An 18,506-nucleotide genomic window follows, 5' to 3' on the forward strand; every position below is an offset into this window, starting at 1 on the left:
AGTTCCAGTGCTGGAAACCCCATGCCAAACAACTAGCAAGACAGGAACACAACCCTACCCATTAGCAGAGAGGCTGCCTAAAATCATAATAAGTTCACAGACACCTCAAAACACACCACCAGATACGGTCCTGTCCACCAGAAAGACAAGATCCAGCCTCATCCACCAGAACACAGGCACCAGTCCCCTCTACCAGGAAGCCTACACAACCCACTGAACCAACCTTACTCACTGGGGGCAGACACCAAAAACAATGGGAACTACGAAACTGCAGCCTGCAAAAATGAGACCCCACAAAGAAAGTTAAGCAAAATGAGAAGACAGAGAAATACACAGCAGATGAAGGAGCAAAGTAAAAACTCACCAAACCAAACAAATGAAGAGGAAATAGGCAGTCTACCTGAAAAAGAATTCAGAGTAATGATAGAAAATGGAAATAGAATGGAGAAAATAAAAGAAATGCTTAACAAGGGCCTAGAAGAACTAAAGAGCAAACAAACGATGAACAATACAATAAATGAAATTAAAAATTCTCTAGAAGGAAAAATAGCAGAATAACTGAGGCAGAAGAACGGATAAGTGACCTGGCAGATAAAATAGTGGAAATAACTACTGCAGAGAAGAATAAAGAAAAAAGAATGAAAAGAACTGAGGACAGTCTCAGAGACCTCTGGGACAACATCAAATGCACCAACATTTGAATGATAGGAGTCCCAGAAGAAGAAGAGAAAAAGAAAGGTACTGAGAAAATATTTCAAGAGACTATAGTTGAAAACTTCCCTAACATGGGAAAGGAAATAGTCAATCAAGTCCAGGAAGCACAGAGAGCCCCATACAGGATAAATCCAAGGAGAAACACCTCGAGACACATATTAATCAAACTATCAAAAATTAAACACGAAGGGCTTCCCCGGTGGTGCAGTGGTTGAGAGTCCGCCTGCCAATGCAGGGAACACGGGTTCGTGCCCCGGTCCAGGAAGATCTCACATGCCGCGGAGCGGCTGGGCCCGTGAGCCATGGCCGCTGAGCCTGCGCATCCGGAGCCTGTGCTCCGCAACAGGAGAGGCCACAACAGTGAGAGGCCCGCGTACCACCAAAAAAATAAATTAATTAAAAAAATAATAATAAACACGAAGAAAAAATATTAAAAGCAGCAAGGGAAAAGCAACAAATAACATACAAGAGAATCCCCATAAGGTTAACAGCTGATCTTTCAGCAGAAACTCTGCAGGCCAGAAGGAAGTGGCAGGACATATTAAAAGTGATTAAAGGGAAAAACCTACAACCAAGATTACCCAGCAAGGATCTAATTCAGATTCGACGGAGAAATTAAAACCTTTACAGACAAGCAAAAGCTAACAGAAATCAGCACCACCAAACCAGCTTTACAACAAATGCTAAAGGAACTTCTCTAGGCAGGAAACACAAGGGAAGAAAAAGACCTACAATAACAAACCAAAAACAATTAAGAAAATGGTAATAGGAACATACATATCGATAACTACATTAAATGTAAATGGATTAAATGCCCCAACCAAAAAACATAGACTGACTGAATGTATACAAAAATAAGGCCCGTATATATGCTGTCTACAAGAGACCCACTTCAGACCTAGGGACACATACAGACTGAAAGTCAGGGGATGGAAAAAGATATTCCATGCAAATGGAAATCAAAAGAAAGCTGGAGTAGAAATTCTCATATCAGAAAAAATATACTTTAAAATAAAGACTATTACAAGAGACAAAAAAAGGACACTACATAATGATCAAGGGATCAATCCAAGAAGAAGATATAACAATTTTAAATACTTATGCACCCACCATAGGAGCACCTCAATACATAAGGCAAATGCTAAAAGCCAAAAAAGGGGAAATTGACAGTAACACAATCATAGTAGGGGACTTTAACACCCCACTTTCAACAATGGACAGATCATCCAAAATGAAAATAAATAAGGAAACATAAGCTTTAAATGACACATTAAACAAGATGGACATATTGATATTTAAGGACATTCCATGCAAAAACAACAGAATACACTTTCTTCTCAAGTGCTCATGGAACATTCTCCAGGATAGATCATATCTTGGGTCACAAATCAAGCCTTGGTATATTTAAGAAAATTGAAATCTTTTCCGACCACAATGCTATGAGACTAGATATCAATTACGGGAAAAAAACTGTAAAAAATACAAACACATGGAGGCTAAACAATACACTACTAAATAACCAAGATATCACTGAAGAAATCAAAGAGGAAATCAAAAAATACCTAGAAACAAATGAGAATGAAAACATGACAACCCAGAATCTATAGGATGGAGCAAAAGCAGTTCTAAGAGGGAAGTTTATAACAATACAATCCTACTTCAAGAAACAAGAAACACCTCAAATAAACAACCTAACCTTACACCTAAAGCAATTAGAGAAAGAACCAAAAAAAAAAAACTACCAAAATTGGCAGAAGGAAAGAAATCATAAAAATCAGATCAGAAATAAATGAAAAAGAAATGAAGGAAACAATAGCAAAGATCAATAAGAGTAAAAGCTGGTTCTTTGAGAGGATAAACAAAATTGATAAACCATTAGCCAGACTCATCAAGAAAAAAAGGGAAAAGACTTATATCAACAGAATTAGAAATGAAAAGGGAGAAGTAACAACAGACAGTGCAGAAATACAAAAGATCATGAGAGATTACTACAAGCAACTAAATGCCAATAAAATGGACAACTTGGAAGTAATGGACAAATTCTTAGAAAAGCACAACCTTCCAAGACTGAACCAGGAAGAAATAGAAGATATAAACAGTCCAATCACAAGCACTGAAATTGAAACTGTGATTAAAAATCTTCCAAACAAAAGCCCAGGACCAGGTGGCTTCCCAGGCGAATTCTATCAAACATTTAGAGAAGAGCTAACACCTATCCTTCTCAAACTCTTCCAAAATATAGCAGAGGGAGGAACGCTCCCAAACTCATTCTATGAGGCCACCATCACCCTGATACCAAAACCAGACAAAGATGTCACAAAGAAAGAAAACTACAGGCCAATGTCACTGATGAACATAGATGCAAAAATCCTCAACAAAATACTAGCAAACAGAATCCACCAGAACATTAAAAGGATCAAACACCATGATCAGCTGGGGATTATCCCGGAAATGCAAGGATTCTTCAATATACGCAAATCAATCAATGTGATACACCATATTAAGAACCTGAAGGATAAAAACCATAGGATAATCTCAATAGATGCAGAAAAAGCTTTTGACAAAATTCAACACCCATTTAAGATAAAAACCCTCCAGGAAGTAGGCATACAGGGAACTTACGTCAACAGAATAAAGGCCATATATGACAAACCCACAGCCAACATCGTCCTCAATGGTGAAAAACTGAAACCACTTCCACTAAGATAAGGAACAAGACAAGGTTCCCCATTCTCACCACTATTATTCAACATAGTTTTGGAAGTTTTAGAAACAGTAATCAGAGAAGAAAAAGAAATAAAAGGAATCCAAGTTGTAAAAGAAGAAGTAAAACTGTCACTGTTTGCAGATGACATGATACTATACATAGGGAATCCTAACGATGCTACCAGAAAACTACTAGAGCTAATCAATAAATTTGGTAAAGTTGCAGGATACAAAATTAATGCACAGAAATCTCTTACATTCCTATACAGTAATGATGAAAAATCTGAAAGAGAAATTAAGGAAACATTCCCATTTATCATTACAACAAAAAGAATAAAATACCTAGGAATAAACCTACCTAAGGAGACAAAAGACCTGTATGCAGAAAACTATAAGACACTGATGAAAGAAATTAAAGATGATACAAATAGATGGAGAGATATACCATGTTCTTGGATTGGAAGAATCAATACTGTGAAAATGACTATACTACCCAAAGCAATCTACAGATTCAATGCAATTCCTATCAAACTACCAATGGCATTTTTCACAGAACTAGAACAAAAAATATCACAATTTGTATGGAAACACAAAGGACCCTGAATAGCCAAAACGATCTTGAGAAAGAAAAACGGAGCTGGAGGAATCAGGCTCTCTGACTTCAGACTATACTACAAAGCTACAGTAATCAAGACAGTATTGTACTGGCACAAAAACAGAAATAGAGATCAGTGGAACAGGAGAGAAAGCCCAGAGATAAACCCACGCACATACGGTCACCTTATCTTTGATAAAGGAGGCAAGAATATACAATGGAGAAAAGACAGCCTCTTCAATAAGTGGTGCTGGGAAAACTGGACAGCTACATGTAAAAGAATGAAATTAGAACACTCTCTAACACCATACACAAAAATAAATGCAAAATGGATTAAAGACCTAAATGTAAGGCCAAACACTATAAAACTCTTAGAGGAAAACAGAGGCAGAACACTCTATGACATAAATCACAGCAAGATCCTTTGTGACCCACCTCCTAGAGAAATGGAAATAAAAATAAAAATAAACAGGGCTTCCCTGGTGGCGCAGTGGTTGAGAGTCTGCCTGCCAATGCAGGGGACACGGGTTCGTGCCCCGGTCTGGGAAGATCCCACATGCTGCGGAGCGGCTGGGCCTGTGAGCCATGGCCACTGAGCCTGCGCGTCCAGAGCCTGTGCTCCGCAACGGGAGAGGCCACAACAGTGAGAGGCCCGCGTACGGCAAAAAAATAAATAAATGAATGAAATAAAATAAACAAATGGGACCTAATGAAACTTAAAAGCTTTTGCACAGCAAAGGAAACCATAAACAAGATGAAAAGACAACCCTCAGAATTGGAGAAAGTATTTGCAAATGAAGCAACTGACAAAGGATTAATCTCCAAAATATACAAGCAGCTCATGAAGCTCAATATCAAAAAAACAAACAACCCAATCCAACAATGGGCAAAGACCTAAACAGACATTTCTCCAAAGAAGATATACAGATTGCCAACAGACACATCAAAGGATGCTCAACATCACTAATCATTAGTGAAATGTAAATCAAAACTACAATGAGGTATCACCTCACAGCAGTCAGAATGGACATCATCAAAAAATCTACAAACAATAAATGCTGGAGAGGGTGTGGAGAAAAGGGAACCGTCTTGCACTGTTGGTGGGAATGTAAATTGATACAGCCACTATGGAGAAAAGTATGGAGGTTCCCTAAAAAACTAAAAACAGAGCTACCCTACAACCCAGCAATCCCACTACTGGGCATATATCCTGAGAAAACCATAATTCAAAAAGAATCATGTACCACAATATTCATTGCAGCACTATTTACAATAGCCAGGACATGGAAGCAACCTAAGTGTCCATTGACAGATGAGTCGATAAAGAAGATGTGACACATATATACAATGGAATATTATTCAGCCATAAAAAGAAACGAATTGAGTCATTTGGAGCGAGAGGGATGGACCTAGATTCTGTCATACAAAGTGAAAATAAGTCCAAAAGAGAAAAAAAAATACCGTATGCTGACACATATATATGGAATCTAAAAAAAAAAAAAAGTGGTTCTGAAGAACTTAGGGGCAGGACAGGAACAAAGACGCAGATGTAGAGGATGGACTTGAGGACACTGGAAGGGGGAAGGGTAAGCTGGGACGAAGTGAGAGAGTGGCACTGACATATATACACTATCAAATGTAAACTAGATAGTGGGAAGCAGCTGCATAGCACAGGGAGATCAGCTGTGGGCTTTGTGACCACCTAGAGGGGTGGTATAGGGAGAGTGGGAGGGAGAGAGACGCAAGAGGGAGGAGATATGGGGATATATGTATATGTATAGCTGATTCACTTTGTTATACAGCAGAAACTAACACACCATTGTAAAGCAACTATAGTTCAATAAAGATGTTAAAAAATAAAATAAAATGAAATGAAAGACACCTCATTAACATAGCAAAAGACACTTTTTATCACTCAGCACTTAGGAAATTCAAAAGAGTTTTAAGAGCTCTGTGCCTATGGAATCAAAAAAAAAAAAAAAAGGTTCTGATGAACCGAGGGGCAGGACAGGAATAAAGATACAGACGTAAAGAATGGACTTGAGGACACGGGGAGGGGGAAGAGTAAGCTGGGACGAAGTGAGAGAGCAGCATTGACATATATACACTATGAAATGTAAAACAGATAGTGGGAAGCCGCTGCATAGCACAGGGAGATCAGCTCTGGGCTTTGTGACCACCTAGAGGGGTGGGATAGGGAGGGTGGGAGGGAGACACAAGAGGGCGGGGATATGGGAATATATGTATATGTATAGCTGATTCACTTTGTTATACAGCAGAAACTAACACAACATCGTAAAGCAATTATACTCCAATAAAAATGTTAATAAATAAATAAATAAATAAATTGTGGTACATTCATACTCTGGTATACAACTCAACAATAAAAAGAAATGAACTGCTGACATACACAGCCATCTAGATGATGCAGAGAATTGTACTGAGTGAAAAAAAGCCAATCCAAAAGAGACATACTGTGTATATAATCTGTCTAACATGCATGTAATTTATATAACTGGTTTGAAATGACAAAATTATAGAAAGAACAGATTAGTGACTGACAGCAGTTGGGGACAGGAGGGAAGTAGGTGTGGCTATAAAATGGCCAGATGAGGAATCCTCATCGTGATAGGAATGTTCTGGCGTTTCGCTGTATCCCTATCAGTATCCTGGTTGTGCTGCTGTATTATAGCTCTGTAAGATATTACCATTGGGGAAAAAATAATTTTAAAATGCCAACCCCCTGACCCAATCCTATCAAACAACACACTAGGGGTTGGGAGCACAGAATACCTCGTTCTTAACAAGTTTTAGGAGATTCCTATGTACCTGAAATTGGAAAACCACTGCTATATATCAAGTATGTTCCACATGTTCACATCTTCTCACCAACACTGCAAGTTCACACTGACTAAATTACCATCATATTCCAGCCCAGCCTCCTGAGATCTATGGAGTCCCCGAGGTTGGAGTGTGGGATTTCCCCAGACTCTGTCATACATCCTTCAACAGCTTGCTCTCCCTCTGCTCCTACAGAGTGCCACTCCACAGCCATTGTCTGAGGACTTTGCTAATATATTCTTCAGGAGATAACTTTATTTACATAGTATTGGAAGGAAGTCCTTTCCATACCCACTAAGCATGTCCACCAACAGGAACACAAAAGCAGACTTAATCCTTCTCTTTGAACACCGAAGATTTTCCTTTTCATCCAAAAGACCACCAGGCTCACCCTGTGTAATAGCCAATTTCCCAAAACTTGTCCTCCAATTCCATAAAATTAAATAAAAAATATATCTGGTAAAGATGTGAAATTTTTGTTAACTACGAAAGTGACACAAGAACGAAAAAATGTTTTCAATGATTAGAATTAAAAGTCATGATTGTTTGTATCAAGGAAAGAGAGATGATGCAAATACTTTCAAATGATAAAATAACCTCGCACTTCATTTTTGAATGCACTCACTCAGATTCAAGTTCACCAAGACACAATCAGACATTTTTATTCAAACTGTCTTCCCAAGTACTTTACGGTCTCTTAACCTGGCACTGTATATGTTTCAGGTGAATTATGAAGATGGAACAGGTCTAGGACTTTAAAGATAATATGCAAAGCAGATAGTGCTTTGATTAGAAACTTATTACTAGTGTGGATTTTTACATTGTTAGACATCCGAGGAAGAAGATTTTGGGCAACTGTCAGGATTCTTTTTGTGTATTAAAAATATTTGTAGGGCTTCCCTGGTGACGCAGTGATTGAGAGTCCGCCTGCCGATGCAGGGGGCGCAGGTTCGTGCCCCGGTCCGGGGGGATCCCGCGTGCCGCGGAGCGGCTGGGCCCGTGAGCCATGGCCGCTGAGCCTGCGCGTCCGGAGCCTGTGCTCCGCGGGGGGAGAAGCCACAGCGGTGAGAGGCCCGCGTACCGCAAAAAAAAAAAAAAAAAAAAAAAAAAAAAAAAAAATTTGTATTTAAGCATATTTAAATGTTTAACCTATAGACCAACAGCTAAACTCAACCGGTGTGTGTGACAGGGTGAAACTGAAACAAAATTAATATTTTGGAGGGGACATTTTGGCATCTACTTAGAGAACACCAAACTAAAGTAATTAGCGATAGATCTCCATGCCTTTCCTCAAATGCTGTAAGTGACTGCAAAACATAGCATTGGAGTGAATTCCCGGTGTGTTTTTCCCAAGTGACCCCTTCATTCAATAAATACTTACAGTACCAAGCACTGTTCTAGGTGTTGAAATACAGTGGTAACCAAAGAGACGAGACTCCCTGCCTCACTGGGACTTACAGACTAGTGATGTTAGAAAGCCCTCCCAGAATGTCACTGTGGATATCACAAAGATATATTCTTAACTCAGATCCCAGCTATGCCACTTATGAGATGTGTGACCTTGAGAAAGTCATTACTTCTCCATGCCTCAGTTTTAGGGAAAATAAATATTTGCCTCACTGTGTTGTGATGGTTAAGTGAGGTAATATAATGGAAGTACCTTGAAAGTCCCTGCCATGTTAAGGCTGCTGGATACATGTTATTTAACTTCTGTATTAGCATGTTTTAAATGCAGAGCCTCTTTCAGAGAGATCGGGGACCAATACAAATTGTCAAAAGTAAGGTGTTTTTTCTTTTTAACTAGGAGAGTGGCACAGCCCATTCTCACTGATGCTTCAAACATCCCAAGCACCTAAAAAGTGCCTCCTTTGAGTAAGATTTGCTTGTCTTATCCCCCAGGCATGAACGCCAGGGCTTTCATGATAATAGATCTGCCTCACTCTTCCTAAAATTAGCAGCACTTATCTTGGAGATATATCACGGGCCACTCAAGAAGCCATGTTACTAGAGAGCCCATCACATCAAGAAGTCTAAGTAGGGAATTCCTTGGTGGTCTAGTGATTAGGACTCCACGCTTTCACTGCCGAGGGCAAGGGTTCAATCCCTGCTTGGGGAACTGAGATCCTGCAAGCTGCACAGTGCGGCAAAAAAAAAAAAAAAAGTCTAAGTAAATTTTCTCCAGCCAAGTCCTGTGACACACAGAAGAGTCACTGGCTATTAAAAGCTCTCAGACATCGGTCATACACACCAACATCAAATAAAAGACAACCAGCTAAACCCATCTGTCAATAATCATAATGAAATCAATTCCAGTTCTCTGCAGGCTTTGAATACTCTAGACAGTCTGCATACCTTTAGGCTTTGAGGTTTTAAGACCTTTAAACCTTTCTCACCTGTTGTACTAGAATATCTCCGATTCGGTTGATGACGAAATTCCTGTCGTTGCCAATACAGGATTCTTGCCTTCGCTCCTTCATACTATAGAAGAAATGCCTGTGGATTTCAAGTAACTCATCTAAACAGGGGAAGATTTTATCCACAGTGCTGTGGTCAAGCTGCAGCTCCTCCTTCATCCCTTTCCTGAAGATCTCGGACATGATGAACAGGGTCTGGATGTGATGCATTTCTGTCTGCATTAGCTCTGAAACAGGTGAGCAGAAACAAGCTTTAAAAAAACAAGTGTCCTCTGATGTTAACTAGACTTACCGTGGTGATCATTTTGCAATATAGACAATTAACATTAAGTTGTACACCTGAAACTAATATAATGTATGTCAATTATACCTCAATTTTTTAAAAAGTATCCCTATTGACCTAAATTAGTAGCTAAACACTGTATGTTACACAAATAAAACAAAAAAGAGGGAATGTTTAGGAATAATAATATTCTTCTACTGTTGAAGTCAGCATTAATTAAACATTTAATGTAAGCTCAAAATATTAAACTATTCTCTTTTTTCCAGACATTATATGAGGATATATAAGTCAAGTCAAGTCCAAGATGTAAGAATCCAATGTATCAAACTTTCATAATATAACCAGCTAACATCTTTAGGTATCTTCAGTTGGGCACCAGGTTTTATTTTCCCCTGAATGCTCTATAAAATGTAACTTAGTTTACCTCTTTTCTTTCTTTTTCCTTCTTTCATTTTTTGTGTGTGTGTGTGTTTTGTACTGAGTAGGAGCACAATTAATTTTGTGAATTATGTTGAATTAAATATAATAAAGTTCCTCAATGTATACAACAGTAGGTCCTTTCTATTATTGGATCTGCCTCTGAAATTCCATTTTCCCCAGGGGAAAACAATGGGTCATGATGAAGGGACATCATCAAGAAAGTGAAAAGACAACCCATACAATGGGAGAAAATATTTGCAGATCACGTATTTGATAAGGGACTTGAGTCCAGAATATATAAAGAACTCTTATGACTCAACAACAACAAAAAAACCCACTTCAAAATAGGCCAAAGATTTGAATAGATGTTTCTCTAAAGAGATATACCAATAGCCAATGTGCACATGAAAAGATGCACAACATCATTAGCCATCAGGGAAATACAAACCCAAACCACAATGAGACACCACTTTACACACACTACAATAATTGTAAGTTAAAGGATGAACAATAAAGAAGCCTTGGTAAGATGTGGAGAAATTGAAACCCTCATACATTGCTGGTGTGAATGTAAAATGGTACAGCTGCTTTGGAAAACAGGCAGTTCTTCAAAAGGTTAAACATAAAGTATGATGTGACCCCCAAAGTGGGAACAACCCCAAATGACCATCAAGTCATGATTAGATGAACAAAGTGTGGTATATCTATACAATGAAATATTACTCAGCCACAAAAAGGAATAGAGTGCTGATTTCTATTACAGCATGGATGAACCTTGAAAACAATATGTTAAGTGAAAGAAGCCAGGCCCCAAACACTAAATATTGTAATGTTCATAGGGACATATTCACAGGGACAGAAAGTAGATTAGTGGTTGCCAGGTACTGGTGGGAGGGGACAAAGGGGAGTGACTGCTAATGGGCACAGGGTTTCTTTCTGGAGTGATGAAAATGCTCTGGAATTAAACAGTGGTTGACGGTTGCACAACTTTATAAACATACTAAAACTTTACAAATACACTACAATATAGATTATGCACTGTAAGGGGTGAATTTTATATCTCAATGTTTTGTGACTATATCTCAATATTAAAAATGCATCATGAGAGAAAACAATAATTCCCAATTTGTAGGAGCATCAGAAGTACAAGTCCTAGATTAATATTTCCAAACTCATGTACATGTTTTGAAAAAGAACACAAAACATCAGCCATGGAGGGTAAAGACATCTACACGTAGCTTTGTTTATTATTTTATCATAAACAAAACTCTAACTGGGAACTGACTAACTTTAAATTATTATTGTTAATTATTGTATCCTACCATATTTTTAACACCTGCTCCATACTAAGCATCTACCATATCCGTTAATCCATTTAACTATTATGACCCCCAAAATAGGAATGATTTTCCTTATCTTTAAAAGAGAGACGTGAAGAAGAGAGGTGAAGGATTTTCCCTAGAACACAAGACTTTCTGACCCTGAGGCCATGCTGTGAACTACACGACATGATAATTCATCCCACATGGGTGAGATTATTTTTAATAATATATGAAATCAAGAAATAAATGAAGAAAAATTACAGTATAATATAAATTAAGTGAGACATACTAAAGGGGACAGCATCACTCTTTCCAAGGTAGCTCCCACCTGCACAGCCCTAGATGTCAGCACACTACACGTCGGCTCCTCTGATCTACGTAACCACCACCTCACACAGGAGAAAAGTGGCCGTTGTCGCCGCCGGCCTTTGCGGCCCATGCTTTGCACACACAGGATTAGCAAAAACTAAGAGTTAATCCCATATTTAAAGTAAGGTATCTTCTTGGAACCACTTTTTAGCATCTACTCCATACTTGAAAATTTTTTAAAGTTCTTTTTTTCCTAACTAGTCTATAATCTAACCTCCCTCAATTCAGACGGCCTTCACCCCAAATAGCATGAAATCGTAAAGCCTCCCACAGTTGAACTCCATACTCAGGGCTGAGGCACACGATCACACACGGCCCTAAGCCAGGTGCCGCCAGTCCCTCTGCATATGTGAGTTGCAGTCTCTGGCTGCGTGCAGGCAAACTACAGGGCCCTGCATGCAGCAGCCCTGACTGCCCTACCTTAAAATATGTGAACGGTCACTGTGATTCGTACAACAGGAGAGGTGAAAGAGTAGAGACCATGCCTAAGTAAACTTGAAAAGGGTAGAAGACATAAAATGTGCTTATACCAGGTACAGACAATGCCTCATTTAAGCCTCACAACATTTTAATCCAGAGTATCATTATCCTCATTTTACAAAAGGAAAAACTGAGGTCCATGTGAGTTAAATATTTTATCTGAGACCAAGTAACTAGGAAATGGTAGAACCGGGATTTGAACCTCGCCTTGAATCCAGGTATGTATGGTTTCAAATGCCATGCACTTTCCTCTGCACCACACTGCTGGAGCCCAGAGAGAATGTTTGAAATGCTTACCAAAAATGACATCCTGTCTTTTGATGACATCCTTCTCCTGCCTACTACAAAATGAGGGGTCCACCACCAGACTCCAAGATTCTGCTTCAAACCCCTGGGCATCACTGCTGAGGTCACTCCACAGAGACGAATCCACGACATCTAATGTGTGTTGAAGAAAGAAAAGAAAAGCCAGAAGTGGGTGAACACACATAACACAAACAGACCTTCACAGGTGCCCATGTTTATGGCTTCATCACCCTAAAGAAACCTGCTATGAACATAGAAACAACTAAGCCAAAATACTGTGATATGCAATTGAAACATCTGAAACCAAACAAGCGAAATGGTTCAAATCAAGATCGCCCTCATGAAAGCAAAGCAGAATCAGGTATTAAAATAGTGATTGTGTATATGCCAAAAATATATATATATACTGAAGATTCTTTTGTTTGTTTTCCTTTTGACTTGTTCTATTTTAGTTTTAGTTTTGGTAACCTGCAGAGTCCACGATGTGCATACAGAATCTTAAACCCACTGATTTCTTTTGCCCTGGGTTGCTTTGTGCTGTTTACTCAAAACTGAATCTTGTACTTGTCCACTTTATTTGCTCTTTACTTGGCTTGCTGTCCTTAATATAAACATGAAGCGGGGTATAAGGCCTCCAGTCACATGTGAGTACAGATTTTTCTGATAGAATTTGACAACACACATATACCCCTTTCAGGAAAACTAAATTCTATTTGTCCAAATGGCACTCCTTAGAGATATTCTAGCTCAGAGGAGTCAAGATGTGATGACAATGGATTTAAAATAAGCAGATTCCTGGGGAAGAGTCCACCCCCTTCTCTCAACACTACTCTCCCTTCATTTGGTTTTCCTTTGCCTATTAGTAACGCTAGGATACAACAAGCAATTCCCCAGATTGTCCTTTCCAAAAACATGTTTTTTAAAAATGCTTTCATTCCCCTAGAAGTAGGAGGCAACATACGCCGATAAATATCTCAGCGATCCAGGCCAAGTCCAGTCTTAAGTAAGTGAAATATGTATTTTTAATGTATGATCCTATACCAATTCATCAATAGCTGTAAAACATTTTTAAAGAAGAACAAGCACATATTTCTTTCTCTTCATGACGTTTATGACATATTCTTTGGGGAATATGTCCCTTTAAAAAGATGCATCATGTTTCCTTGGTCACTATCTGGGAGTCTCCTCTGTGGCTCAATTTGCATTCTTTTTAATCAGAAGAACCTGTAGCTAAGTGACACCATGAAACAGAATTCTTCTAAAGAGAATAAAAGAAAACGTTTCCATCTTACATCCTTCAGAAAACATTCCTTTCGGCAAATGCTCACAGAAACCCAAGTAAATGCAAAGGCGTCTTCTCCTCACCTTCCATTAAGAAGGAGTCCGTGGAGGGAGGTGAGCCCATGGGCTGGAACAGCTCATCAGACTGAGACCTGCTTTTCCAGGCGCTCCCGTCACTTTCGGACTCCAAGGATGCCCCTGACCTCCTGAAGCTGGAAGGACAGGGAGAAAAGTCAGCCCCAGCAGCAGCTCTGAGACGTCAAGGTGTAAGACCACACTGAGCCTTACCTTTCCAAGGTGATGCCTGGAACGCTTCTGGACAATGGATGGACTTGCCCTGCTGCTTCCTTCCTCCCCGTCGGCAACCCAACAGGCATGGAGGAGGAAGGGTGCAAGGAGAGCCCAGGCGGTGGGACGTCTCTAAATGAAGAATCTGGAAATCAGAATGGATGCTTCATGAGGTTTCCATAGCAGGCAGTAATCCCAGCGAGTAAAGATGGTCTCTTAAAAGCCAGAAAGCCGAACACTCCAATGGCCACTTCTAATGTGTCACAAGCCCAGACTTGAAACTAGTCTCCCTGCCACATCCCAACACCTGCTTCAAATGTCCCTTCCAGTTCACACCCTCCTGGTACCCAGGCTGCAGGCCTGCTTCAGCATATCCACTTGGAGACTGTGGGTGGCTGGCATTACACAAACAGACAAGAAAATGGAATGGGGAAACACTGGGACTGCTTGCCCATAAACCACTGCGTGTTCTCCCTAGAGCCAGCTTTAATTAGATACAAGGTGTTATTAGCACTATTACTAGAACGTACGCTGTGTGTATAAACAAGCATACACACACACACAGAGCATGTAAACAGATTGGAACAATGCTGGGGCGTCTGTTCTTTATGGTATAAGAATGTCAGGCAGATGAAACCTTCAAGCCAAGCTGGGCTGTTCTCTCTCACATGTGGAAAATGAAATGATGCCTCAGTACCTTTCTGGTCAGTTTGAAATGTTATGGGCATCCACGCATTTACATTTGATGTGTATTAAAAAGTGACTCTCTGAAAATATTTCAATTCTATGATATTATGTGCTTGGCACACACCTTTCTTAAGTAAAGGGGAAAAATACTTATATGGGAGCCTAAGATATTACAAAGGATTCTACACATGTATGATTTAATGTTATTCCTAAGTTAAGAGGAGGAACAGATGGTATTCTATCAATTCTAAGATGCTTTTAAATTATTTTCATGCTTAACCTTATGAAATTGAGAAGTACGTTCCAACTGAGGTCGAAAGGACTTCTGGTGAAGAAGCAGGGGAGTAAACAATGTCACACTTGTTACTGCCTGCACTAGTTTACCCTTGTGTAACATCACACACAGTCACACGTCACCATTAATTTGCATATTTCATTGACCGCCCGATTCAAGTGGCTTTTAAAACACTGGTCACACTATGGCAGCATTGAAGTGAAAAGTGACCACAAACTTAAAACGCCTGCCACAAGGCAAGCTATGTGATATTTGAGGCCAAAGAAATTGCAAAATTGCTCACATCAAATCAAAGGATTTTCACTCAGTGGTGTGACTTATCCTCCCGAGCAATGTAAAGACTGTCAGGGACTGCCAATTATCTAAGAGAAATTGTTTACATTTCAACAATGTATTAATTCAAGAAAAAGAGAACCACTGAGTTTAAGCGTATGCAAACAAAACTCAGGTATGCCCTGAAATTTCAACTGCCATCCTAATGCAGCTGATGAGATCACAGCCTCAGGCAAGGCTACTAAAAAGTATCAGGTTGCTCTGATAAGGAGCAACAGAGACTGATAAGAATCTATAGATTCTCAGCTTGAAGACTTTTTCCTAACTTTGTGATTCTTAAGAAGCATATGGTATGTATTGGTCAAGATAAACATGTGCCACTGCTAGGAAAACATAAAATTATGTACATGTAATGTAGTGTTTCTCTTTTCCCCCAAGAGGCTGTTATCAATAGCGCAGTGCGTATTACACTAGTTCGCATCTTAAAATTGAGGCAACATCATAATACCTCCTCCATTCAGCCTTCCCTAATATAAAGATCATACAGTACGTGTAGCACAAAGGCTAGCAGTCTGCCAGAGTTTATGACATTCTTGACTTCTTTGTATAACTAAAAATTATGCCAATTACACCCAGCATATGCTATGAAAGAAGCAATAATTGGGCAAATGAGAGAACAAAAGGATGGGGTATTTGACATTGGAAAAAATGTGTGTATGTATGAAACTGAAAAAAGTTCTTGCCATTTTCCACATCACTTACTTCCAAGGATGGTCTGCGGTTTGTTCTTATTATATTTCACTTGGAATTTCTGTAAAGAACATTAGAAACGCAAAAAGTAAGATCAAAGCACCACTGGACTACAAGAATGTCCACAGTTACACAGAACAGGCTTCTCATCTATACCATTTTCTTTGTTATTTTATTTCAAACAGAGGAATTCAAAGCAAAAGACATAAAACACAACAAAGAGAAAAATGTGATGACAATGAGATGAGCAAGTTATAAGGAAGGTGTGCCTCACGAGCACGTCTCAGCAAGATCCCAGCTTTAGTAAAAGCCCGATGTAACCGAAAATCTCCAGTTCCTGTGTGCAAACCCAGGCTCAAAAAGGAGTTCTTATCAGCGCTGCCTTTCTCCTACTTGTTCTTTCTGTTCCTGGCTATTCCTCCCGCCTACAGGACACAATGACCTTGAGCACTGAAATGTCATCCTCAACTCTGTGACCTGACACAATGTGTGTTTCAAGTAACACAGAGTTGGGGACTCCATGCTTCCCTCTGAAGGATCATCACGCTCACTCATGTGCATTTCTGGCATGGCTTTAGAGTGGGAGACAAAGGAACGCAATGATAAATACCTCCATCCACTCAAGCCCACCCCCAAACACAGAGAACATTCCTCTAGTCCAGTGGGCCTTACACTGTGGTCCCAGGATCAGCAGCGTCACCTGGGAACATGTTTGAAATGCAAATTCTCAGAATCCACCCAGACCTACTGGATGAGGAATTCTGGGAGCGGGGCCCAGATATCCGTGTTTTAACAGGCCCTCCAGGTGAATCTGATGTGTGCTGATGTTTGAGAATTACTGCTCTAGACTTCATTTACATATGCTCAGGGTTTGCACTGGTAAACCAAGCAGGTCCTGACAGAAAGCCTAACCCACCCACACCATGTAATGCAAATGGAGCGTTCCCTCTACTTCTACAAGTGCATAGCTAACTGAATAGGTATACACTTTGAGCATGTGTTATTTTATCACCACAACGACCACTTGAAAAATAAATCTGGACAGTAATAACTAGTAAATCTAAAAACCTAAACAGATAACATGAAGCAACAAGCTGCATACAAGCGTGTGACATTCACACACGACTGAGAGATTACCTTGGTACACGGAGAGGCGGCATCTTTACAGCCCTTATGTACATTTGCATTACAGTCTGGAACAAAAGGAAAAGATAGAAAAGTGTCCATCTTATTTAAGTTAATCTGCAGAGTGAAATGCATACGACTACATCATGCTTTTAAGGGTCATTATAAAAATAACACATAAACATTAAAAATATTCAGAAAACTTAAAAAGGAAAGAAAAAATATTTAAATCACATGTAGCCCCACCACCGGAGCAGAACACCTAGTAACGCTTTTTGCATTAAATTCTATTTTGCCTGCCTGATAATAACATGGCTACATTTGCTTTCTTTCCCTTAGTTTGTCGAAATACAAGTGTATCCTTAACCTTTTGCATTCCTCTACTTTAGATCTTTCTGAAAATTAAACCTTTAGATATTTCTTGTCAGTAATATAACGCTGTATTTTCTATAATCTATTCTGACAATCTGTTTTTTGTTTGTTTGTTTTTTGGTCGAGTGGCTTGTGGGATCTTAGTTGCCTGACCAGGGATCGAACCCGGTCCCTGCAGTGAGAGCACGGAGTCCTAACCACTGGACCGCCAGGGAGTTCCCTCTTTGTCCTTTTTAAATTAATATTTTTAGTAATTTGTATTTTATATACCCTTTTACAATTTATATGGTAATCAGCGCTCTCTTTGGATTATTTAGTCCATTTACTTTGTGCTTTATATTGCTTTCTTTTCTATTTTTATTCCTCTCTGGCCTTTTTTGGATCAATTAAATATTTTTTCTAATTACTTTCTTAATTTTTACAAGTATGGGACATATTTTTAGCTTAATAATTTTTACCCTAGATATTTTGACATTCATATTTAACTTAGTAAAATCTGAAATGAATAGCTTTACGGTCCTTCAAACCACACAAGGATATTTGAATATATGAACGTCACTTCCTCTCCCTCTTAGGTGTTCATCTTGCTGGTTTAAGCCCAGCGGACAGTATTATTGTTTTACGCTGTCAATGTTCTTCATTCTTTCTCGCATCTCCCATCATTTTTCTGGATTGCTTTTAGTACATTCTTTAGAATTTCCTGAAGTTCTGTTGGGGGCACACCCTCTGTAGCCCTTCCTCGGTGTCCTTGGGGGACTGGTTCTAGGAGCCCCTGGGGACGCTCAAGTCCCTTATATAAAATGGTGCAGTACAATGAATACAGTCGACTCCCGTATGGACAGACTTAACTGCCGGTCGCACTGTTAATATCTTAGATTCCTTCTGCACAGGGTCTTATCGATTACGAAACGTGAAATCATGCATGACATACACTTCTGTGTCTGCCTGAGGACTCATGTACTACTATATGCCCTGTATTAGTAAG

The 18,506-nt window shown here is 39.4% G+C and overlaps 1 protein-coding gene across 2 annotated transcripts in view; it reads right to left on the reverse strand.

Moving 5' to 3' along the window:
- Positions 1-18,506, reverse strand: part of ARHGEF28 (Rho guanine nucleotide exchange factor 28) — a 256,291-nt gene that overhangs the window by 67,968 nt on the left and 169,817 nt on the right. For both annotated transcript variants that reach the window (XM_082834982.1, XM_082834981.1), the window contains 6 exons: positions 17,162-17,217; positions 16,037-16,085; positions 14,020-14,164; positions 13,816-13,943; positions 12,442-12,582; positions 9,250-9,497 (listed from right to left, as the gene is read on the reverse strand). In XM_082834982.1, the coding sequence (XP_082691108.1) occupies positions 9,250-9,497; positions 12,442-12,582; positions 13,816-13,943; positions 14,020-14,164; positions 16,037-16,085; positions 17,162-17,217 (767 nt within the window). The remainder of the gene's footprint in view (positions 1-9,249; positions 9,498-12,441; positions 12,583-13,815; positions 13,944-14,019; positions 14,165-16,036; positions 16,086-17,161; positions 17,218-18,506) is intronic.

Source organism: Leucopleurus acutus (assembly GCF_964270905.1).
Source record: "Leucopleurus acutus genome assembly, chromosome: 3".
In the NCBI taxonomy this organism is placed as follows: domain Eukaryota; kingdom Metazoa; phylum Chordata; class Mammalia; order Artiodactyla; family Delphinidae; genus Leucopleurus; species Leucopleurus acutus.